Below are 26140 nucleotides of genomic sequence, written 5' to 3'. Positions count from 1 at the left end.
AAAGTTAATAAATAATAAATAAATAATAAAAACAACACTTGTCCTGTTTCCCTGATCAACTCCTTTATTATTAAAAAAAACATGAAAATATGGAAAAAAAACTATACGTAATAGGTATCGCCACGTTCGGAACGGCCTGATCTATAAAAATATCACATTATTTTTACCGCACGGTGAAAACGGTAAAAAAAAAATTATAAAAAACAATGACCGCATTTTATTTTTTGGTCGTCTTGTCTCAAAAAAATTGTAATAAAAAGTGATCAAAAAGTTGCAAGTAACGCAAAATGGTACCAATAGAAACTACAGTTCGCCACGCATAAAACAAGCCGTCCCGCAGCGATATCAACGAAAAAATAAAAAAGTTACGGGTCTCAGAAAATGGCGACACTAAAACATGATTTTTTTAGAAAAGAGTATTATTATTGTGGGATCGTAGTGAAACGTAAAAAAAAACATATAAATTTGGTGTCGCTGTAATCGTATCGCCCCGCAGAATAAAGTTAACATGTTGTTTATACTGCACGGTGAACTCTGTCAAAAAAAAACAAAAAAGAAACGTGCTGGAATGGCTGTTTTTTTGGTTTCCTCATCTCCCAAAAAATGTAATAAATCGAGATAATAAAAAAAATCGCATCTACCCCAAAATGGAACCAATAAAAATGACAGCTCGTTCCACAAAAAAGGCGCCCTCACACACGCCCTAACAGAAAAATAACACGTTATGACTCTCAAAACGCAATGGTGCAAAATGATTCTAAATGACGGCCCAGACTCATTTTTAGGTCCAGTAGAATTTCACTAAATACCCGACATCGTCATTTGCTGGACCCCACAGGTGGACCCCGTAGACTCAGCAGAGATGAGGAAACTTTAGGGCCTTGTGCGGCTTATAGGGCTAGTGAAGAAGTCAAATATAAGGCAACGTTGGAGTGTAGATATTTTGTATAATACCCAATAAACCCGGCCTGTGTATAAAGGAATGGTTCACAGCGTACCACACCAATCCATGGATTATTCATTCTCCCCATTACATCATCCTATTATATTATGACCTGATGTACTCCGCCCAGCTTACATATATCCTGATGTACTCCGCACAGATTACATATACCCTGATGTACTCCGCACAGATTACATATACCCTGATGTACTCCGCCCAGCTTACATATATCCTGATGTACTCCGCACAGTTTACATATACCCTGATGTACTCCGCCCAGCTTACATATACCCTGATGTACTCCGCCCAGTTTACATATACCCTGATGTACTCCGCCCAGCTTACATATGCCCCCACATTATAAGCTGAAATACCACTAATACACCAAACAAAATCTGCGCTTCAAAAGCCAAATGGTGGTCCAACTGAGCCTGGCAGTGTGCCCAAACAGCAATTTATGACCACATATGGGGTATTCTGGAGAACCCGCTTAACAATTTATGGTATGCGTGTCTACGGTGGTACAAGCTGGGCACAACACATTGGGCACTGAAATGGCATATTTGTGGAAAACAGCAATTTTCAATCTGCAACATCTATTGTTTACTCCTTTTTGCAAAACACTTGTGCGGTCAAAATGCTCACTACACCCCTAGATCAATTCTTTGAGGGATCTAGTTTCCAAAATGGGGTAATTTTTTGGGGGGTACCACTGTACTGGTACTATAGCTCAATGCAACATGGTGTCAAAAAACGAATCTTATAAAATCTCCACTCCAAATACTAAATGGCGCTCCTTCCCTTTAGAGCCTTACTGTGTGTCCGCCCAGCTTACATATACCCTGATGTACTCCGCACAGCTTACATATACCCTGATGTACTCCGCACAGCTTACATATAGCCTGATGTACCCGCACATATTACATATACCCTGATGTACTCCACAGATTACATATATCCTGATGTACTACGCACAGCTTACATATATCCTGATGTACTCCGCGCATATTACATATACCGTGATGTACTCCGCACAGCTTACATATACCCTGATGTACTCCGCCCAGCTCACATTTGCCCCCACATTATAAAAGCTGAAATACCACTAATACACCAAGCAAAATCTGCGCTTCAAAAGCCAAATGGTGGTCCAACTGAGCCTGGCAGTGTACCCAAACGGCAATTTATGACCACATATGGGGTATTACTGTATTCTGGAGAACCCGCTTAACAATTTATGGCATGTGTGTCTACGGTGGTGCAAGCTGGGCACAACACATTGGGCACTGAAATGGCATATTTGTGGAAAACAGCAATTTTCAATCTGCAACATCTATTGTTTACTCATTTTTGCAAAACACTTGTGCGGTCAAAATGCTCACTACACCCCTAGATCAATTCTTTGAGGGATCTAGTTTCCAAAATGAGGTAATTTTTTGGGGGGTACCACTGTACTGGTACTATAGCTCAATGCAACATGGTGTAAAAAAACGAATCTTATAAAATCTCCACTCCAAATACTAAATGGCGCTCCTTCCCTTTAGAGCCTTGCTGTGTGTCCAAATAGCAGTTTATGACCACGTGTGGGGTATTTCCGTACTCTGAAGAAGTTGCTTTACAAATGTTACGGTGCTTTTTCTCCTTTATTTGTTGAGAAAATGAAAATTTTTTAACTAATGCTGCGTCTTATTGGAAAATAATGTAATTTTTCATTTTCACTGCCCATTTCTAATAAAATATATGACACACCTGTGGGGTCAAAATACTCACTACACCCCTAGATGAATTCCTCAATGGGTGTAGTTTGCCAAATGGAGTCACTTTTGGGGAGTTTCCACTGTACTGGTACCTAAGGGGCTTTGCAAAAGCGACATGGCGCAGAAAAACCAATCTAGCAAAATCTGCTCTCCAAAAGCCAAATGGCGCTCCTTCCCTTCTGAGCCCGGATGTGTATTCATACAGTACTTTATTACCACATATGGGGTATTTCCGTACTCTGGAGAAGTTGCTTTACAAATGTTACGGTGATTTTTCTCCTTTATTTGATGAGAAAATAAAACATTTTTACCTAAAGCTACGTCTTAGTGGAAAAAAAATAATTTTTTCATGTTTACTGCCCAATTCTAATGAAATCTATGAAACACCTTGGGGGTCAAAATGCTCACTACACCCCTAGATTAATTCCTCTAGGGGTGTAGTTTCCCAAATGGAGTCACTTTTGGGGGGTTTCCACTGTACTGGTACCTTAGGAGCTTTACAAATGCGACATGGTGCCGAGAAATCAAACCAGCAAAATTTGTACTTCAAAAGCTAAATGGCGTGCCTTCCCTTCTGAGTCCTGCCGCTTCCTCAAACAGCCGTTCATGACCACATGTTGGGTATTTCTGTACTCTGGAGAAGTTGCTTTACAAATGTTGGGGTGCTTTTCATCATTTATTTGTTGAAAAAAATCAAAATTTTGAGGTAAAGCTACATCTTATTGGAAAATAATGTAATTTTTCATTTTCACTGCCCAATTCTAATGAAATCTATGAAACACCTGTGAGGTCAAAATGCTCACTACACCCCTAGATGAATTCCTCAAGGAGTTTAGTTTCCAAAATGGGGTATTTTTTGGGGTGTTTCCTTTTGTTTCGGCACCACAAGACCTCTTCTAACCTGACATGGTGCCTGAAATATAATCTAAGAAAAGGAAGGCCCTAAAAGGCTCTAGATGCTCCTTTGCTTCTGAGGCCGGTATTTCAGTCCAGTAGCGCACTAGGGCCACATGTGGGATATTTCTAAAAACTGCAGAATCAGGGCAATAAATATTCAGTTGTGCTTCTCCGGTAAAAACCTTCAGTATTACAGGAAAAATGGATTAAAATGGAATTTCTTCCCAAAAAATGAAATTTGTAGATTTCCCCGCTACATTGCTTTAATTCCTCTGAAACGCCTAAAGGGTTAAAAAAAACTTTCTGAATGCTGTTTTGAATACTTTGAGGGGTGAAGTTTTTAAAGTGGGGTGATTTGTGGGGGTTTCTAATATATAAGGCCCTCAAAGCCACTTAACAACTGAACTGTTCCCTAAAAAAATGGGCTTTTGAAATTTTCTTGAAAATGTGAGAAATTGCTGCTAAATTTATAAGCCTTGTACCGTCCTAGAAAAATAAAAGGATGTTCAAAAAACGATGCAAACATAAAGTAGACATATGGGAAATGTTAACTAGTCACTATTTTGTGTGGTATTACTATCTGTCTTACAAGCAGATACATTTGAATTTTGAAAATGCAAATTTTTTGCACATTTTCTCTAAATTTTCACACAAAAATATTGAATATATCGACCAAATTTTTTCACTAACGTAAAGTACAATATGTCATGAGAAAACAATCTCCGAATCGCTTGGATAGGTAAAAGCATTCCCGAGTTATTACCACATAAAGTAACACACGTCCGATTTAAAAAAATGAGGCTCTGTCATTTGGTCCAAAAGTGGCTCAGTCCTGAAGGGGTTAAGGATTATCTTGCTCCCTAGGGGAGATATTTATTTCAGAATATTAAAAAAATTGGAAATAAACATTTCAGACAGCGTAGAAATCTATGATAACGTTTTCTCTTTAATTTTACCATTCAGATATCGAACAATGCTTCTAACCTGAAAGGTCATACAAGAGAAAACATATTAACAGAGGTCACAGGTTAGACATAGGAGAAGAAGACGGATTGTGTACATTTGGCAGTGTTTTGGGTGTTCTTCTACATTTCATACAGAGACTAGCATGCATGTGCCCGCTGGGACTGGCAGACTGATTGAGCGAGTCCACATAAGAGCATGTGTATTGTGGAAAGTCCTCGGCAAACAGGCCTTGTTTATCTTGGTGAATTAAAGTTTGTGTGTTCCTGTCATTTTGAGGTCATTTTGATTGCGTTTCGTCCGCTCTGTAAAAGCAGTAATAAACAGAACTACATTGTTCATTCTGAAGATTGAGGATATATGCAGTAATATGGGGGAGCCAGTTGTGGACATAAGTTCTCAATGCCAGATATTAACCAGGACAGTTACCTAGTTGTTGGTTTAAAAAAAAAACACTCGTGTACATTGAGTTCAGCCTTTCACATATGGAAAGCCTGGTTGATCCAGAGGAAGGTCAAAGCATTGATGTAAGGCATAGTGGGGCAGATTTACTAATGCAGTCTAAGATTTGGACAGCATGAACTTAGATCAGACAGGTAGAAGATGCGCCAAATTTATTACCGTGGCGCAATTTGCTAGACCTGTAAAGGCCTGTTCACATCAGCGTCTGCCGTCCGCTCATGGGTTCCGTTCAACCTTTCTGTTGGATGAACCAATGAATGGAAAGCCAAACGGAAACCATAGCTTCCGTTTGCATTACCGTTGCTTCCATTGCAATTGGTCTCTGTTTGATTCCGTTTCGTAAGGTTTCCGGAAACAAACGGAAACTATTTGCAACGGAAGCATTACTATTGAAATCAATGGTAATGTAAATGGAAGCTATGGTTTCCATTCATCGGTTCCTTTGACTCAAATCAACGCTGATGTGAACAGGCCCTTAGACCCTTTTCTCTGAGGGTATGTTCGCAAGCTAAAGTAAAAATAGCCTCTGATTTTCAGCCTTTTTTTAATCTCCAAACGTTTTTTGATTCGTTTTTTTGGACCTGTTTTTCTAAAACTGCTCCAAAAATGGCTCAAGAAGTGGCATGCACTTCTTTTTATGGGGCTTTTTTTACGCACTGCTTTTTCAAACAGCCGCGTAAAAAACAAACCTGCCCCGTCTGATTTTTATGGGAAAAACGGGGTTTTGTTCAATGGGCAGATGTTTGGAATGCGTTCAGCTTCCGTTAAATTCCTCGAAAAACGGCAATATACACTGCGTGAGAACATGCCCTCATACCACCTCTTGGATGCCTTAGTTTACAGAATTTTCTGCTTTTTATGCCACGCCCGCTTTTGCTGTAAGGCACACCCCCTTTTCGAGACGCTATTGAAAAGTGTCTAATGAGGCACAAACCTCTACTTTTTGGTGCATTTGCTTCATAAATAGATCTATGTTATGCTATATAATACATAAAACAATGCTATTTTGGTGTTGTGAATTAATAAATGTTTATGTTTTGGTCTCTAGAAACAAATAAATATTTTGGGTTTATATTTTGAGTCTTTTTCCATATTCCTAGTAGATATACAGCATAGACATGATGCTCGTGGTGATTGTAAGTGGGCCCTAAAAGCAGATTTAATATATTTTTTTTCCTCCTCTCTCCTATGGATAGTTCTAAAGCAACAGCTGTGGTGCAGTATAAAAGGGTATGAGGCAGATCACTTTGTATCCACTATCCCCATATCTGAACAGCTGTACACTTTGTGTTTCGCCTGAACATGAAATGGAAGCAGCTGAAATTTGACACAAATCTCCTGTCCCCTTTTTTTAGTGGAAGTTTCTTTCCCCCTCACATTGATACTCGTCTTGTGTTCATGAGCCTTTTTTTATGTGTTGCAGTTGGTAAAATAGCAAAGGATCATGTAGTGTAACAAAATGCTCTCGCCAACATTTGGTCTTAAAAATGAATTGGTTTTCCTATTTTAAGCAATGAGTCTTTATTGAAATCCCTTTATTGTAGATGCGCGGTGTTTGTACCATGTTAGGTAGTAGGTAAAGGGACATCAAGCTGGAGTCATATTTATCAACAAAAACGAATCTATTTTATGACTGATGTGGTCCCCGGAGGAGTCACTTAAAATGTCAAATGAAAAACAATTGTAAAGGAAAAAAAAAAAAAAGTTTTACTGTAGAAAATACGTTTTTGCCATCGCCTGTTTCTTGAATTCGCTCCTCATGATGTGCGTACAGATGCAATATTTTTTATTAAGCAAAATATTTTTCTGGCTATTAACTGTTTTCTCACCGTTTGTATGAAGCATTGATTTAATAATGTTCTGTGAAAAGTCTGATTTAGTGACCGAGGGAGAAGCACATGACATGGCAAGTTGACAAATAGAAGTATTTGTTCTATTGTTCCTGAATTAGGCAAATAGAAAGGACATGACAGCTTTCCTTGCCCTCTGTCAAAATGTGTTTGCGTACAAATGAATACTTCCCACTTCCAGATGAGTAAGTGGTCAGTGGGAGCCTCTGGAATACAATTCTGCCCTAGGTATAGGACTACTCAACAGTTGAAGACCCAGGTACAGGTAATATAGGGTCTTCACAGACCAGTAAAAATTATATAGTTCAAGTAATTTCCGCCAAATGTCCATGTTACTTATAGGTTATGAGGAAATCTGAGCTGTAGGATAAAAGAGTAGACACAGAAGTTAGGCACACGTGCCCTCCAAGCTCCTGCCCAAGATATATGGGGTGTTTAAATAGAGGGATGCTTTATGGCCGCTTGTTCTTTGAAGATTTAAAGTATTAGAAGATCTTGTGGGGCAGCGCTCCATGGTATGTACGAGCATTGCTCCTTTCTTTTGTGGTTCCCTTCTATCAAACAGTTGTAAAAACATTCTTTAATGGCTTTACAATTCTGTCATCTTTTCTCCTATACTTAGGCATAGGGTTAGTAGATCTGTCATTTTAATACAGACAAGACAATACGTTGCATATGATTCTTTTAAACCGTAAATATATAATGGCGATTTAAGTCTCTTTAGCTCTATGAACAATGTACTTGTACTTTTCTGTTGTGGTGTCATGACGTCATCTTGGATGCATGGGATGTCCATCTCTTTATAAATAAATACCTAAACCCTCTACACCTCGTTTCTGCCCTACATTTGTGTCCCGACCGTATGCAATAAACATGTCCATAGGGCACCATTAGCCCAACAGAGGCCAGAAGAGTGTCCTTTTGGCCTCCACTAGGCTGGTAAAAGTCATAATACTGCTTTTTAAGAAGTATGACCTAGCGTGGTAGAGTACGCTATTCCATTCTGATGGATCACTCAGAAAACGGATACCGAGCGATGAGTTATTTAAAAAAATGTGGGAGCCTATAAGTGATGGATGCCACTGCCTCCTCTGCCCGCGGACTTCTCTCCTGGGAAAGCGCCTAACAGAATCCCTGGGCAGTGTGTTCCACTGTATGTAGCCTAGAATACCGCCGACGGAAGGCTAAACAGTTATGTGGAGAGGACCGAAGTACAATCCAAACAAAGTTGCCTGTTTTTTAACAATTGTCACCAAAATATAGGGCTCTGTTCAGAGTTGTGTTGTGTACCTCTGCCAGGGGTTATGGCAAACCTTCTTCTAATTTTGTCATCTTTATTCATGAAGTAAAAAATACCGGAACCTCAACGGACACCATTAAAGTCGATGGGATCTATCAGTGACCGCTTGGGATGCAAAACCCCCAACAGAAAGACAAGTGTTGCGACATTTGCGGTGGGATCACAGCGATTCCTCGCAAAAATTGCAAATCAGCGAAAAATATATAAATCATACTTGCCCAGAACTCTCTCCTTCTTCCTGCAGTCCGGCCTCCTGGGATGACGTTTCATCCCATGTGACCGCTGCAGCCAATCACGGGCTGCAGCGTCACATGGCCTGCAACGGCAGAAAAGAGGGAGCGGGGTAAGTATGGAAGTTTTTTTTGTGTTTTTGTTGTTTGTTTCCCAATGCTGCATTCCGCAGTGAATATTCCGGCCAAAAACCCTGCGTCGTTTCTGACGGGATGCCCTGCGGGTTCCAAGACGGATATATTGCGGAGATTTTAGGCTGCGGATCTGACCCCTGGCCTAGGGGTAAGTTCACATGTAACGTAAATACTGTGGATTTTCTGCAACAGAATGAGCGTAAAAGGCGCTCGGAAATTGACCTGCGGTACGTTTTTTTTTTAATCTGCAGCAGGTCAACTGTATTCTCTGCTTTTTTGTTGTGGGTTTTCTTCATTGAATTCAAAGGGGAGTTAAAACCTGCAACAAATAGCAGATGTTGCATTTTTGTGCGCCGGAAAAGCTGTGAGTCCGCTGCAAAAAAACGCAACTCTGAATAAAATCACAGGCTGCAGCGGTCGCATGGGATAAAACGGCATCCCAGGAGGCTGGTCTGCAGGACGTTCGAGAATAAGTATGTGTATTTTTATATGCACAGTTTTCCACAGCGGACATTCCAGTCGAAAAACTGCACCACAAGTTCCCTGCGGCGACCAGGGTGGATACGCTTTGGGCTTTTACGCAGCATATCTTCCCTGTGTGAACATATCCTAAAAGAAGAAATAGTCTGGTATTATGGGCATTAAACATTGCACGTTTCTAAATGTTCTTTTTTTTTTTTTCCTTACTAGGATTATAGCGGACCTGTCTGCTCTTCTGACCGGTCTATTTAATTCCCTATAAAATAACTATTCGGGAGTTTCTTTTCTTATAACTCTGCGTTGTGCCATTCCTCTGTTATTCCTCCTAGAAATTTATAAATTGACAACTGGGTGTTACCAGTTGAGCATGTGTCCCTACACAGTCTGACACTGTCCAATCAGTGCATAGCATAGTTTTGGAAGAGAAAACGTCATGATTTAATGCATTATTTCTGTCGGTCAGAGGCCAGTTATTTAAATATGCGTTTGAAGCTAATGTTGTTTCTGTAATGACAGCCACAGGACACATGATTTGTTGCAGCTTTCATTGATATCTCAAGTTAAAAGTGTGTGAACCCTCCGGGAATGTGCTGCGTCATAGGCTAGTGGCTTAACAGCAGTAGTTGCCAACCAACTTAGTAACTGCCCTTAGTCACAGAAGAGGTTGTAGTGGTATTCTAAGCTAGTACGGTATGTGTGTGTATGTATGTATGTGTATATATATATATATATATATATATATATATGTGTGTGTGTGTATGTATAAGTGTATATCTGTATGTGTGTAAGGTCTTAGTGCATAGCGGATCTGTAGACAGGATACAAAGCAGGTATTTTGAAAGTTGCACCAATCACACTGATAGATATAATTATGCTTATTTAAAAAATGTCAAAGGTGCACATAGCCTTTAATGGCGGATCTGGCAATTCTGGTGTTTTATGGCGAATGGCAGTTGAGCTGTTGGTGCTTCACTGTGGGCACAGGTCCCACTAAAGGATGTCGAGCCCTCATGCCACCCTTATGGAATATGTTTCAACAGTTTAGTCAGAGATATGCACACCAGTAGCGCGCTAGAGGTAATTTTCAGGGCTCTGGCAGTTTGCCGCCTGTTCCTCCTTGCACAAAGAAGCCGATATCGGTACTGCTGATGGGTTGATGCCCTTCAATGCTTTTGAGACTGTGCTGGGAGACACCGCAAACCTTCTTGCGATGGCACGTATAGATGTGCCGTCCTGGAGGAGCTGGACTACCAGTGTAACCTGAATCGGATGCAAGTACCGCCTCATGTTACCAGTAGTGACCAGGACATTAGCAAAATGCAAACCTACCGAAGAATCAGTCAGGAAGGATAAGGAGAGCGGAATTGTCTGTGGCCACCACCTGCAAAACCATTCCATTTTTGGGGGTCGTCTTGCTGATGCCTCTTCAGGGAATCTGTGGTCACTTTTTTATTTGCACCAAAGCAGGTGAAACTGATTCACAATCGCTTATGCTTCATAACTTGTACTAATTGTACATTTTTTTAAAAGAAATTGTAGCTCAGCAGATTTAAAAACATCCGTTAATAACATAAACCATGTTTCGTTCTCTCTCAAACTACCTAACTGCTGTCAATTTTGTGCTTGCTCTGGGGTTTTAATAGTAACCTCAACAGACCAAAGCCTCGTTCACATCAGCATCGGGTTTCCGTTCATTGGTTCCGTTAGACCTTTCCGTCGGAGGAACCCATGAATGGAAAGCCAAACGGAAACCATAGCTTCTGTTTGCATTACCATTGGTTTCAATGGTAATGCTTCCATGGCAAATGGTTTCCATTTGTCTCCGTTCCGTTAGGTTTCCGTTTTTTTTTAGCGGAAACAATAGCGTAGTCGACTGCCCTATTGTATATGAAAAAAATCGTAAACCTTAAGAAACGGAAACCAATTGCAACGGAAGTATTGCCATTTAAATCAATGGTAATGCAAACTGAAGCTATTGTTTCCGTTTGGCTTTCCGTTTATCTGTTCCTCTGACGGAATGGAAACCCCAAATGGAACCCGACGCTGATGTGAACGATTCCCAATTTGCATTGACCTGTCATGTGAACTCCACTTTAGGAATGTTCATGCAGACTTCGACTACATTCACACGAGCGTATCAAATTCACGCACGTGAAAAACGCGTGTTATTCTGGTCCGTTATGCATCAGTGGGCTTTGCGAGTGGCATGCGTTATTCACGCACTCGCAAAGCACATTTTTTTAATATATTTGTAACATTTTTTTTTATTTTCAATTGAATTGATGCATAAATCACGCACCTGTGCATCCGTGTGCTGTGTGATTTTCACGCACCTATTGACTTCAATGGGCGAGAAGTGCGTGAAAAACGCACCAATATAGGACATGCAGTGAGTTTTACGCAACGGACTCTCGCTGCGTGAAGACTCCTGCATGTGTGAACGGCCCCATTGAAATCAATAAGTCCATGTAATGCGCGTGATTTCCCTGCGCAGCACACGCACATTATTCACGTTCGTCTGAATGAGCCCTAATGGTGTTGATGCTTCCAAAGCAACCCCAGAGCAAGCGGCAATTTCATTATTTTTTCAATGTAGGACAACACGTTTTAATGTTCAGTAATGTAGACGTGAATCTCTTGGAAATGTCTGCCATGATGATAACCTTTTTAACTAAAAAAATAAGGGGTTTATTCTGCCTTTGCGTTCTATAGCCTGTTGTACTAGAAACCAGACATTTTGCATCATACGACTTCCCATGGCAGCGTATTCGACCTGGAACATGCAGCACTTTCCTTCCTAAAAATCGCACCACATTGTGGTGCGGTTTTTCGGACGGAATTTCCACTGCGGAAAGCAGCGCTTGGGGAAAAATAAAAAAAAAGTCGATACCCCTTCCCTCATCTCTGCGCGTAGTCCGACCTCCTCCGATGACGTTGCAGGCCATGTGATGCTGCAGCCTGTGATTGGCTGCAGCGGTCACATGGGATGAAACATCATCCCAGGAGGCCGGACTGCAGGAAGGAGGAGGGTGTTCTGGGTAAGTGGTTTTTTTTTCCCCTGAGTTGCGATTTTTGTGGCGTAATCGCTGCGATTACGCTGTGAAAGGCGCAACACTTGTCTTTTTGTTGCAGGTTTTGCATCCCCATTGAATTCAATGGGGAAAACCCGCAACAGAAAATCAACAAAAATTGACATTCTGCGGATGTAAACTCCGCACCGCAGGTCAATTTATTAGCGTTTACGCTGCATTATTTTTCAGCTGCATGGGCGTGAGATTTTGCTGCTACTGTTAATGCTGCGGAGTTTCCGCACAGGATTCTGTTGCGGAAATTCCGTAGCATTTACCCTACGTGGGAACCTGGCCTACATCTACTTTTCTATAAGCACATATTTGTATGTCTCATTTATATATTTACGTACCTGTGTGTGTGTGTGTGTGTGATTTTAAGTTAATAATTTAATTCACTGTCTTTTAGGGCGTTCATATTATGTTTTCCCACTATGTGCGACGTATGTGCCTTGAAAGTCTTATTGACCCAGAGTATGCCTAGGCTATGTTCACACAGAGTTTTTTGCAGGCGGAATTTCTGCCTCAAAATTCCTCTCCCTGCACGCCGATTTTCGCAGCGTTTTTTCGCCCACGGCAATTGATCGCCGGGGGCATAAAACGCAGCGAAATACGCTTTCTCTGCCTCCCATTGATGTCAATGGGAGGTCAGAGGCGTAAATGCCCGAAGATAGGGCATGTCCCTTCTTTCTCCCGCGAGACTGTTTTACCGCTCGCGGGAATAAGACTCATCCGCCTCCCATTGAAATCAATGGGAGGTATTTTCGGGCAGTGTTTGACAAGTTTTGCGACGCGGTTTCCTCGTCAAAAAACTCAATGTGAATATAGCCCAAGAGTGTCCTATGGTACATTCTGGTCCAGTATGGTATAGACTGTTCTATGGGGCAACTTGGCTGCTATTCTGTTGTCCGGGCCAACTGCTTCCAGCATAGACGTCCAGTGCCCGAAAGCAACGGACCAGCTGATCGGTGCGGAGTCCGAGTGTTGAACCCCCCGGCCCCCCCCACAGATCATATACTGATGACCTATCCAGTGGATAGGTCATCAGTTGTCCGGTAGTGGACAACCCCTTTAATGTGTTCTTTGGTCTTCCTCTTAATTTAAAGGGCAACTTTGTTTTCTATACACAACTTTAATTTGTATCACTTAGATTATATGGATAATTAGATGAAAAGGTCTGAACTAGGACATGGTTTAGACAGCTGATTGAGATTGGGTTACAGAAATGAGGCATTTCAGTACTGAAAACATGCCTAAGAGCATGCCTAGTAGTGAAAACATTACAGCTAGCAACATTTTCTCTTCCGTGTTTACATAATGGTATTGCTTTAGAAGTTTTGTTGTATGTGTTCTATGAACAGTGTATAAGATGGCACATAAGTGAACGGAGTCTGAAATCTGCACGTCTACTGGGGTGGAAATAATGAATTGAAGCAATATGTAGCTTAACAAAGTCATTGAAATATATGCTATATAAGCCATGTATTGTATTGACACACAGGAGAGGGAAACCGAATTGGCGGAGTTCATAAAGCTGGATGTTTTGTTGGATATATTCGAGATTTACCTTAAAACGGACCGGTCAGATATTTATTCTGCGCTGCTTGTGGGAGGTCTAAAGAAGGGAGACATGCTGAATTCTGCATGCTGTCACTTATTAGTTAATGTTCAGGAGTCCAAATAAGTGTATGCCACAAATGTCTGATAGGTGCAGGTCTCAGAGGTGGCATTCAAATCTATCTCCCAAATGGGGGGTCCCCTGACACCAACAGCCCATCCCCCCCCCCATCCCACCTTAAATCGGCCCCTATCTGCTGCATCCAGGCGGAGCATAGATGCAGGATAGGAATCTGGAAACCGCGTAGCTAAACTGCATGGTTTCTGTAACTCCCATAGAAGTGAATGGGATTATGCATTGTCAGGTTTTGTTTTTTTTCTCTTTTTGTTAGGACCCCGCTATAATCAGTGACTGTGGTTTAGCTACATTGTACATTGTCTAAGGAAGTCTGATTTCCAACTTGAGCTGCAGTGCTGTTAACCTCCCATGCTTTACACTGCAGCTGTGCTTGTTCATATTGGGTGCTTTGTCTAAACGCAATCCCACACCATACAGTATACAGCAAGTCAGTGATTCGGGAGCGGATTTCCATTGCCTTTTTGCATATGTAGCACATCATGTTAATGTCGGTTTTCCTTTTGTTACAGATCTTTCTGAAATTGAGCCCAATATATTTCTTCGGCCTTTCTTGGAGGTTATTCGTTCTGAAGATACCACTGGCCCCATTACAGGACTTGCCCTGACCTCTGTGAACAAGTTTCTGTCCTATGCACTAGTAGGTAAGGATCTACGTTATGACATCTAGATGTTGTGGAAATCCATTGCTCCGGACCGTGTTGTGGTTGAAGGAAAGTCATTTACATAAGGTTCGTTCGTTCGTTCGTTCGTTCGTTCGTTCGTTCGCTCGTTCGTTCGCTCGTTCGTTCGTTCGTTCGTTCGTTCGTTCTTTGCACATAGTCAAACTATTTGTTCATTTCAGTTTTACTTTTGACTTGCAATATGTAGGAATAAAATTCTAACCAACTTCCCATAGCATACACTTACTGCCCTCTGCTGGACAATATGCTAAAAATGGTGTCACTAGAATTGTATTTCTAAGTGACAAGTCCTATAGAAAATAATAAGCTGATCTCATACTATGTATGCATACGAAGAACTTGCCAGGTGGGCATTTCTGAAAATGGCGTAGGTACGATGGGTAACCTTGATAAAGAAAAGCGTAAATGGTCAAGTTTTCAATCACTTCCTTAACTGATATTGGGTCTGAATTACGGTTGTGAGTACCAAGCGATTGTATCTTTCTAGGTAGGCGATAACAATATGTTCCGGATTGTGTTTGATTCCGTTTATCTAGATACTGGATCAAAATGTTAGATTAAAAAGTTCGCAAGGCTTTTCCAATATGTTTTAAAAGATTTTCCTGCTTAATCAGACAACGCTGCTGTTGTATGATGTCTCTGTTCTGTAGATCCAGTCCACGATGGTACAGCTGAAGGAATTGAGAACATGGCAGATGCAGTTACCCACGCCCGCTTTGTTGGCACTGACCCAGCCAGCGACGAGGTTGTGCTGATGAAAATCCTGCAGGTAACTCGAGAGAGGGGACAGCATCCCCTCTGTCCTTATCCAAGGGGCAATTAGATGAATTGCTTTAAGCTCTTTGTATCCTGTTACACGGAGACACGGGGCATGTTTTGACTCTGGAAGAGATTTGCGCCTAATGTTATTTTTAAACAGGGGTCTCATGTACCTGAAGTAAAAGCTTTTTCAAATAAAAGATAATTAAACGCTTCAATTAATTGATTTTCAAGCATTTGTCAAGCTGCATCAGAAAAAGTCCTGGAAGGGGGGGGGGGGGCAGGGAATGCTGAAAATGATCAGTGTAATTGAAAGAGAAGGAAGCGCAGGCGATCTGTTTACTATGAGGAACGCACTGACTGGTCTGATCACAATATAACACAACACTCTCCTCATGCACTGTGTATTTGTCTCTGGTTTCCTCTTACTTTTGGGAATCGTGTGTAACCAGCCCCCTGTATGTTCTGCTAATCGTAATCACATCATTATTCTTTGTGTACAAACTTATTTGATTTCCTAAACTATTTTCAGGTTTTGCGCACCTTGCTGCTTACTCCCGTAGGAGCTCATTTGACCAATGAGTCGGTGTGTGAGATTATGCAGTCCTGCTTCCGTATATGTTTTGAAATGAGACTGAGCGGTAAGTACTTTGTAAACAGTAGGACATATTAAAGTGATGGCATGAATGGTGGGGTTGGGTAGACATTAAACAGGATGCCTAATTTCAATATCTCGCCTCAAATGAAAGTCCCCAGGGATTAGCTCATTGCTGTGATTCTGGCTTCTGAAACCATGAAATGCCATAATTGTCTGATAGGTGTGGGTTCCACCTCCGTGACACTCTCCTATTTAGAGAATTTGGGTTCCCCAACCCCCAGGCGAGAAGGCCAGATCCAGACTAAATGAGGGAGGTAATCGGGCACGTGCGGCGGGATGTGGCCTCTGACGGGGAACCAGGGGTGGACATACCTACTGGGCCCCTGTGCAACTGCATAGGTAGCACATATGGTAAGGGGGCCCACTGCCACTTTAAAAACCGCTAGCAGAATCCTACTGTCTATTAGAATATACGTAAGGGACTTGTGGGTTGTTAGAGAGACATAAGACAGGTGCTCTATGCTTAGACAGCAGAGGAGCCCCATGCAAAAAACAGTATATGTTCCCCTTGTTTTTCAAAATCTGAGTCTGCCACTGCAGGGAACTCTTAATTTTCCCTGATAGGTGGGGGCTTCACCTCTGGGACCTTCAACTATCAGACATTTATGGCTTATCCTGTGGATATGCCTTAAATGTTGGAAGTGGGAATACCCCTTTAAGAAATATTCTATTTAAAGTTTCAAGATATGGTTCAAAAATAAATCCTGCACATGAGTTTTCTGCATGTTCTAGTTCTGTGTTTCTTGTCGTTGAATGTGCTAGAGATAATTAAATGGCAGAATCTTTGCAGCAGCAGACCCCAAAATCTTCTCCAAGGGTCTTTTTACACGAGCATATTTCCTGGCTGTTGATCAGCGCTCTTTTGCTCCATTTACGTGGAGCAAGGATCGGGAGTATGGGGACGAACGATTGTTAATAAGTTAGTTTGTCCGTATTCAGATGCACCAAATCCCCAGTTTACATGGGAAGATGTTTTGCCGACAAACAATGCATTTTAGGCAGCAGAGAAGATCCAGTCCATCGACGAATAAGCTTTTTGTCTAATCGCTGCCATGTTTAAACTCATTCGCTGATCATAATGTTTTAAACTTTCGGTGGGCCTTGTCGTAGGATACAAATCAGATTAGTTAACACTGGACCCTGCCAGCCTTTCAGGTTGTTTTTTTTTTTCTGGCATTATAAAATTCATGGAAAAAAAAGCATTTTAAGGCTATGTTCAAACGGAGTATTTTGCCGAGTTTTTTGATGCGGAAACCGCGTCGCAAAACTCGGCAAAAACGGCCCGAGAACGCCTCTGACCTCCCATTGACTTCAATGGGAGGCAGAGAAAGCGTATTTCGCGCTGTTTTATGCCCACGGCGCTCAATGGCCGCGGGCGAAAATCGGCGTGCAGGGGGAGGAAAATCTGCCTCAAAGTTCCAAACGGAATTTTGAGGCAGATATTCCTCCCCCAAAATACTCCGTGTTAACATAGCCTTAAAGGCCAGTGTTTATGGTCTTTTTTTTGGTGTGGTTTATTAAGTGTCATTTTGTACAGGCTTTTTTTTCTGGCGTTTTTGAAGTTCTATAAGGGCATTTGGGAAAACACCCAAAGCATGCTGCGTTTATAAAAAAAAAACCACAAACTAAAATGCAGTGTATGAAGTGCATTTTATGTTTCACTATAGACTATAATGTAGCATTCGGCTGCACAAAAGAAAATTGTAAAAAAAACGCACTTAAAAAATGCTGTCAGAAAACTGCTGCAAAAACTGCATGTGTGATTCCAGTCTGAGCCAAGCACAGGAGTAGATAAGACCTATCCGTCTTTCCTTTACACTTTTCCTTCTCTTTGGATCCACTCCTGTGTTTGATTAAAGAGGATCTGTCACTAGCTTAGTAATGTCCTATCTCCCAGCTAATCTAATAGGCGCGGTCACACTGATAATGCTAGTGAAAATTGTCCCAAAAAGTTTATTTTAAATTATGAGCTTTTTTCTAAATATGTAAATGAGCCTTTATTAGACGACTGGGTGTCAACACCAGTGATTCTCCTGAGGTGGCGCTACCTCACAGCCTCTGACGCCGTCCTATCAGCATGAAGGTGTTTCACACAGTGTGAGAGACTGAGGCTGGAGGGAAGGGGGATCACTTCAAACAGCCATATCTTGGGCTGTGGACCACCTAGAACTTTTTGGTTCTGGTGGCATATGAAAGAGGAGATTCTAATCTTTCATATGATCGCAGATTTAGCTGTGATACAACCGGAGATATCGCCAGTTGAAAACGCAGTTGGGAATGAAAGCTGTATACTATATGATCAGGGGGAGAAGCTGTAAGCTGATTGGACAGCGTCATACAGAAAACATTACACCGCCCAGAGTAAAAAGAAAGAGTCACCTCCTATTTGGCTATTCGAGCCACATTTATAAATCTAGAAGAATGCTCATAACTTTGAAAATAAGTTTTTTTTTAAACTAATCCTTACTGTCGTGATCAGCAGCATAGCGCCTATTAGATTAGTAAAGGGATAGGGAATTAATAAACTAGTGACAGATCCTCCTTTTTTTCTTTTTTTTTTTTTTTTTTTTTTTAAAACTACCACAAAAATTACATATGTGATTCAAGCTTTAAGAACACCACAAGGAAGCGCAGCAAAACGCTGTTTGTGAATCCAGCCTCAGGTCTCCTTCACACAGATTTATTTTCCTGTTTTAAATTGCATGAAAGAGATGCATGAAAGAGATGCATGTTAAAATGCGTGTGTTTTTTTGTGTAGTTTTTGGTGATTTATTTAATGTGATTTTATACATTCTTTTTTTTGTCTGCTGTTTTTGATGTCCAATAGCGAAAGATGGCAGAAAAAATGCCAAACGCCACTGCAGTTGTATGTGGTGCATCTTCTATTTCACCATAGACTTTTTAATGTAACATTTGGCCGCATCAAAAAACACTGCTACAAACGCCATGCAAAACACCTAAAGGAAACAAAAATCTGTATGTGTGAATCCAGCCTAAAGGAGAAACCCCAGAAATGTTATACAATAAATATTATTAAAGTATTCATCAATGTCCACGTCGTAACTTGGAATACTGGCGATAGTATGTGTGTGTGTTTATTTATGTGGACATAGAAGTGGATGGGGATTTATATCCATTTAATGGCTCTGCAGTAGCGCTGACCTGGCAGAGCACAGTACAAGAAGCGTTATTATAAGGACAAGAGGCGAGCAGCAGGCTTGAGGATGAAAGTGAGACGTTCAGTTTTTCATGTACAGTAAAAGGGCCTTTTTATATAACACTTTTGGTAGTTTTTCTTTAACGGTTGAGATTTAGGATAATGCCCCCAGGCAGTGCCTAAGTGTCTGTATTGCTATATCGGCTCCACAGCACCATCTGGTGTTCCACTCATGGCACGCAATGAGTCAAGGGCCGAACACTGGCCTGGTTTTAATAAATTTGCCGTAATCCTCTGTAAACAAAGAATGGAGGGGAGACCGCTTGCAGAAGCCTCTTGATAATATCACACAACGTAATGACACCTGTGTTATTTGTTTTTGTCTTCGCAGAGTTATTGAGAAAATCTGCAGAGCACACTCTTGTCGACATGGTGCAGCTGCTCTTCTCAAGGTAAACCCTCTTGTGTTTGCCTGTGCCTTGCTGACACGGCCCCCTGAGGACTGGCATATTCTACACTTATATGGGGTCCACAGGGCAAGATATGCCGATAGTCATCTGTCTTCTTAGAATGTGGACAAAAGGAAATAAAAGTAATTGTAGGACCTTGAGCACATGCTGCTAAACCCAAGTTCAAGGTTCACTTGCTGACCTCCAGATGAGTCTATTATAGGGATCAGCTCTTGGTTTTGGGCCACCCTTTTTAATCTGTAATATATATTTTTTAAATGGTTATTTTTCTTCAAACACTTGTATGTATTTATACTGACATATTTGCCTGCCTTGCCTTGGCATTATATTTTATTGATACATTTTAACAACTGATAAGAAATGTAATAGAGCTGAAAATGAGAGAGGATGGGTTTGGGCTATGGGGACAGCGAGGAAAATAAATACAATGAATAGGTCATGAAAGGGTATTTTGGTTGCTTTGGACTTTTTACATCACATTGCTTTACACACTACCATGTGGTTTAATATGTCATGACTCTGTTACAAACTGAAGCCGTGACGCTGGTGTAAACCGTGCCTAATTCTTCAAATGTGAAACAAAATAACATCAAATTAGCAATTGTCCCACAATGCTTTACCGGTTTCATTGTTTTTGAGTTTTACCCAAAAATAAACTTCTACACTAATTTAGTAAGGAATGATTACATTGTTTTCCTAGGTACAAATCAGCTTTTTTATTGCTCTGTCGTGAAACGATGCAAATGTAAATTTTGTTTTTCAAGAAAGAATATGAAATATACAGTGCTTTGCGAAAGTACCTTGGTGGTGGTCGCGTTTTTATTGCATTACGAACTGGAATTAAAATGGATTTAAAATTTTGAATTTATTTAATGGATCTGAAAAAATAATCCAAATTGTCCAGTGGAATTAAAAAACAAAGAAAAAAACCCCAGTAAATGTAATGTCCTTTAAACGAGGTCTGGTCAAACCAATTGCCTTCAGAAGTCACAAAATTTGTTTGCACGCAGAGGACCTTATTCAACAAAGTGTCACGTGATGTCAGTATGAATACACCTGTTCTGACAGGCCCCTGAATCTACAACGCCACTAAGCAACATGAAGACCAAGGAGCTTTCCAAACAGGCTAGAGACAAAGTTGTAGAGAAGTATAGATCAGGGTTGGGTTATACAACAATATTCTTAACTTTGTGTCATCATTTTTCCATTTTGTTATAATGGTTTTAATGGGGCTCCGTGGGATGTTCGACTATAAACCTGACAAGAGAAGGCCGCCCACCCAAACTTACAAACCGGGCAAGGAGGGCATTATCCAGATATTCAACAAAGAATCAATCGATAACACCTGAAGGAGCTCCAAAGACACACAGTAGAGATGGAAGTATATATGTCCATAGGAGTATATATTCCATATACTACACAGAGTGGGGTTTTATGGTTGAGTGGCCAGAAAAAACGTCACTGCTTAAAGAAAAACATAAGGAAACACAGTTTGAGTTCGCCAAACAGCACGTGGGAGACTCTCCAGACACGTGGAAGAAGATTTTCTGCTTAGATGAGACTCAAATTAAACTTTTTAGTCGTCATGGGAAACGCTATGTGTGGCGCAAACCCAACACTTCCTATCACCCCAAGAACACCATTCCTACAGTAAAATATGGTGGTGGCAGCATTATGGGTGGGGATGCTTTTCATTGGCAGGGACTGGAAAACTGGTTAGGATAGAAAGAATGATGGATGGCAGTTAATAAATTCTTGAGGAAAACCTGTCAGTCTGTCCGAGATTCGACACTGGGGCAGAGGTTCATCTTCCAGCAGGACAATGGCCATAAACATACTGCTAAAGTTACACTGGAGTGGTATAATGGGGAACATTCAAGTCTTGGAATGGCCGTCAAAGTCCAGACCTCAATCCAATTGAGAATTTGTGGCATGACTTAAAGACTTCTCCAACACAACCATCTAACTTGAAGGAGTTGGAGCAGTTTTTTCCTGGAAGACTGGTCAAATATCTGTGTCTAGATGTACTAAACTATTAGAGACATACCCCAAGAGACTTGTATCTGTAATTGCAGAAAACGGCGGCTCCGCAAAGTATAGACTTTTAGGGGGTGAATACTTATTCACATTAATGTTCTATGTTTTTTGTGTTCTTGGCATAGTAAAAAATATTTTGCACTTTCAAAGTGGTTGGCATGTTGTGTAAATCAAATGATTCAAACCCACAACGATCTATTTGAATTCAAGGTCGTAATTTAACAAAACAGGAAAAACACCAAGCGGGTAAATAGTTTTGCAAGGCACTGTAGGTTCACCAAGTCGATATTGGTAATATAGTATGCTTGAAGAATTTGCGTGGCTGTCAACCGTTCACTAGAAATTTGTTAGGCAAAGTTTAAGTGGCATCTTGCGTGACCCAGCAAACTAAACAGTCACCAGCTGCATCACCTTGGCCTTCTGTACTGTAAAGGTGAAAAGTCATGTTTAGTCTGAATGTTACGAAACTAAGAACAACAACATCACTTATGCATTCATTCATTCATTCATTCACTACGAACGTCAAGGGGAAACAAATCTGTAGATGGTTAATAATTTCTACAGAATGTGGCCTGAATGGTTAAAGGGTTCATCTTGGAGCAACAATATTAAGGTGTTAAAAGTTTAGCAGAAAAAAAAGGACCTGCATAGATATTTTCCCGCCATATCGATCATCAGGATGATATACTTTGTTACAAAGATACTGCAGGTCGGCCTTTTGTGATCCGTTCTGCATGCTGTCTTATAAATGCATGAATCTTCATTGAGAACCCGTATACAGTACGAGAGACTTCCTGCATGGTTCATATTCACATTGCCGCAAAGCTCTCATACAGAATACAGGATCCTTGGGGACCAGAATCACCATGAAGATGGAAACCGGGTATATGGGGAGGATGTAGCAGGAGTCTTGAAGTCCACATTTGTAGCAAAGAAGAAATGTTGATCTATGAGTTTTATTCTCTTCTAAACTGGTGTTAGAAGGTAGATAAGTGGGTTCTGTCTCAGGACGAGGGTGTAAATTAGTTACAAGGTTCGCATAGCACTAGGTAATGGTGTGGGTGCATTAGTTGGGGCCCAACCCGATCCAATAGAGAAAAAAAGTACTATGCACACCAATATGGAGTTATTTATCCAAACAAATAATTTATTTACAGTGCGACGTTTCGGTCAATACCATGACCTTCCTCAGGCACTTTAGTCAATGCTTTTCCTGCGTGGGTGGCGCTGTAAGCTTGGCGGGTAGCCGCTATAGTGTGGCTGAAGGTGTAAATTCTTCATTTTTGTAATTCGAACTGAAGATATTAGTAACTCAAATGTTCATTTAGAATATAATTAAATATTGTCCATTATATGCTGGGTGCTATGTATTGTATGTGGAAAGATGTCCCTCACTGAGTTTTCAACCAGTGCTTAGAGAATATAGGTAATTCTTGACTTTGTATGAATCGTGCGGCAGCACCGGACAGCAACGTTCTACATTTCTGGCGTTGAAATTAGTTCAATTACAGATTCTATTCCAAGTTTTCATTCATCTTTCTGTTTGATGTTTTATAATCGTTTTGTGCAAAGAGTCCTAAAGGTTCCCATACACATTAGATGAAGGCCGGCTTAACCTGAATATTTTGGGCGTCTAATGTGTTTGGCGGTGACCCCACTCTCTCCCTGACAGCAGATGTCGGGGCATCGGGCATGTTGGATTGTTGAGGGCATGTTCAGGTGTCTGGCAGCGGCTTATTCCCCTCTCCCCATTGAGTACACGTGCGTGCTTAGCCAAGCATTCATGCATGTGTATTGAGGGTTGGGAGGACTAGCTGTCAACTGACAGCTTTCTAAGGTGTAGAGCCACCTTTTATGAAGACCGTTTCTTCTTCTAGATTCTTCAGAATTCATTCAAAGTTTTTATTGCTTTCTTATGTGTTTACTCTTGTTACATTGTGGTTAACAAGATATTCTCTCCTTGAAGCCTCTTGGTTGGGCAGTTACCCATCCTGCTATAACTCCACTCCTATTTCTTAGTCTAGTAGGACTTGTGGATTTTCTGGAATCCGACAAGGGTTGCTTATAGGAATAAAACCCTGGATGGGAACTATATACGGTGTTGCCAAACAGCAAATCGGTAGTTTTCTTGTGCATGGTTTAGTTTTTCATAAACCATTTGTATGGTTTGTTACCTTTTAAATTTTCTCAATGTATTTTCAAGACAAATCCTTATATTGCGATTGCAGCCAAAGGACAAAAATAAGTCAGACCTGGCATTCAAAAAATCATGTTTTCCATTAATGATATGCCATTACAAATCAGGCAGGTAAAAACGTGAAATTGCAACTGCAAAACACTGACCTTCAAAACTCAATTATCTCTGTGTGTCACGACCACGAGCTCCAAATCATAATATAAGTGACGTTCTCACTGGTGCAAAATGCCAGACTGATACCGCTAGAAGCTGATATTTCACTTTGTTGTCCTTATTCCCTTAAACTGATTTTTAATTAGCATTGAAGGACAAACCTATCTAAAGAAAGACCTAATAATGACATTTCTCATTAATGCTCATATGTGTATTAACTATGTAATATACGAATGTATTTGTGTGTACCTCTGAATGTTGCAGATATAACCGCATATATTACATTACAACCTCTTCCAGATTACCTCAATTTAAGGAAGAACCGAAAAGTTACATGGGAACGAATATGAAAAAGGTATTTAAACCTTGTTTTTCTTAGCCTTTTGGTCTGGTTGTCTAGTTTGCATGCCTTCCATGGTGTACTTTGTAGTACTTAGTTTTCATGTTGTATTTTTAAACCTTTCTTTGCCCCTTCATTGAAGTGTTATTTTTTTGTGATTACACAGAAAAAAAATCAAAATAATATTTTATGTAAACTACAGTGGTTTGCCCAGGAACCTCGATGATACAATTCTACTACCCATGAGTTTCTAAGTTTTAGCCACTTATTTTTATCTTGCTTGCCCTCTGTCAGGTCCTCTGTGCTTCAGATACTTTTCCCGGTAGATCTCTGTTCTGAAGACGGGCATCGAGCGAGCGGTCACGTGATCACAATAACACTTTTCCGATTGCATTCCCATTATTCTTCTATATGCGGAGCGCTCTCTGTACCCAGATTGTTGCAGTGTGCAGAATCCCGTTCCCCAGTGTAAGAGGGTACATATTTTTTAGTTATCTCATGTTCTAGCTCCTGCTCCCTGATTTTGCCCACTACTACCAATATTACTGTATGGACACTTTTTGTATCCTACCAGGCCAGTTACACGTTATTTGCTGCGGTAGCATGTGTGTGGCTGTTATTATTGATGTCCTCTATTTGTTGCGGGTTTTACCTCCCCATTGAATTCAATGGGGAAAACCTGCAACAAAAAAGCAGCGATTACACAAATACAATTTACATGCTGCGGATTAAAGAACCGCACCGCGCAGGTTTATTTCTGAGTTTATTTACGCTGCGTGTGGATAAGATTTGTTCAAATCTCATCCTCTCCTCTGCTACTGCATTATGCTGCAGATTTTCTGCAACTAAATCCATTGCGGAATCATCTGCAGTATTTGCGCTACGTGTGAACCCGACCTAAGGCTACATTCACACGAACTTGTCCGATTCACGCGTGTGAAATACGCGCGTAAGTCTGGTCCATGTGCGTTGCGTTATTGCATCCGTGCTTTGCGAGTGGCGTATGTTTTTCACGCACCCATTGATTTCAATGAGCGCATAGGTCCGTGAAAAACGCACCAATATAGGACATGCAGTGAGATTCACGCAACGGACACACGCAGCGTGAAAACTCCTGCATGCGTGAATGGCCCCATTGAAATCAGTGGGTCCGTGTGCTGTGCGTGATTTTCACGCACTGCACACGGACAAGTTTTATGCTAGTCTGAATGAGCCCTAAATGTATATATGTTATTGTTGGGCGTGTAGATTCTCCGGTTTTATAAACAGAGAATCAAGATATATTAGAGAAAATATTATAAAAGTGATCTAATTCTACACAAGACGACCAGCCAGGTGGCCTTGGTGACCTGACGCTTCTAAACGGAAGAATTTAGATTAGATTTACTGGTCTTCTAGCTAATCCATGGTTATATTATTTGCATCGTCAATGTATTTAGTATCTCTATAATTGTCAGTTCCTCTCTTCTATTTAACATATCATCATATAGCTTATGGGTGATGGATGCCAGGATGGATTTCATCTGTCAGGTTTTTTTGTTTGTCCCAACCCCCTTAAAACACCACAGAGCCCATGTGGGTGGTGCTGGAATGTCCCTGTAGATAGTGCCTCAGTGGCCCCTGTAGATAATGCCCACATAGGGCCAGTGTCCAAAAAAGTGCCACAGTGCCCACTAGTGATAGTGCCACCCTGCCCACATAGTACCACAGTGCCCAGATATAACCTGACCGTGTCCACATATGAAGTGCCAGTGCCCACATACGGCAGTTTTTTACTGTCGTGTGAATGTAGCCTTAGGCATCTGTCACTGGCATCCATTACCCTTAGGCTATTATGGCATCAGTTTTAATGTATACGTCATGAAAAGCCACTGTAAAGCTCATTACTTATACGCTGGAACGTACTCC

The 26140-nt window shown here is 41.0% G+C and overlaps 1 protein-coding gene across 8 annotated transcripts in view; it reads left to right on the top strand.

Annotated features, from left to right (window-relative positions):
- Positions 1 to 26140, top strand: part of GBF1 (golgi brefeldin A resistant guanine nucleotide exchange factor 1) — a 187512-nt gene that overhangs the window by 93559 nt on the left and 67813 nt on the right. For all 8 annotated transcript variants that reach the window (XM_075841619.1, XM_075841620.1, XM_075841617.1 and 5 more), the window contains exons 4-8: positions 14291 to 14422; positions 15112 to 15230; positions 15753 to 15861; positions 19427 to 19487; positions 24193 to 24247. In XM_075841619.1, coding sequence (XP_075697734.1) covers positions 14291 to 14422; positions 15112 to 15230; positions 15753 to 15861; positions 19427 to 19487; positions 24193 to 24247 — 476 coding nt within the window. The remainder of the gene's footprint in view (positions 1 to 14290; positions 14423 to 15111; positions 15231 to 15752; positions 15862 to 19426; positions 19488 to 24192; positions 24248 to 26140) is intronic.

This window comes from Rhinoderma darwinii, chromosome 11, assembly GCF_050947455.1.
Source record: "Rhinoderma darwinii isolate aRhiDar2 chromosome 11, aRhiDar2.hap1, whole genome shotgun sequence".
NCBI classification, from domain to species: domain Eukaryota; kingdom Metazoa; phylum Chordata; class Amphibia; order Anura; family Rhinodermatidae; genus Rhinoderma; species Rhinoderma darwinii.
Note: the sequence above shows the minus strand (reverse complement) of the source record. Positions and strands in the feature narration are given on the sequence as shown.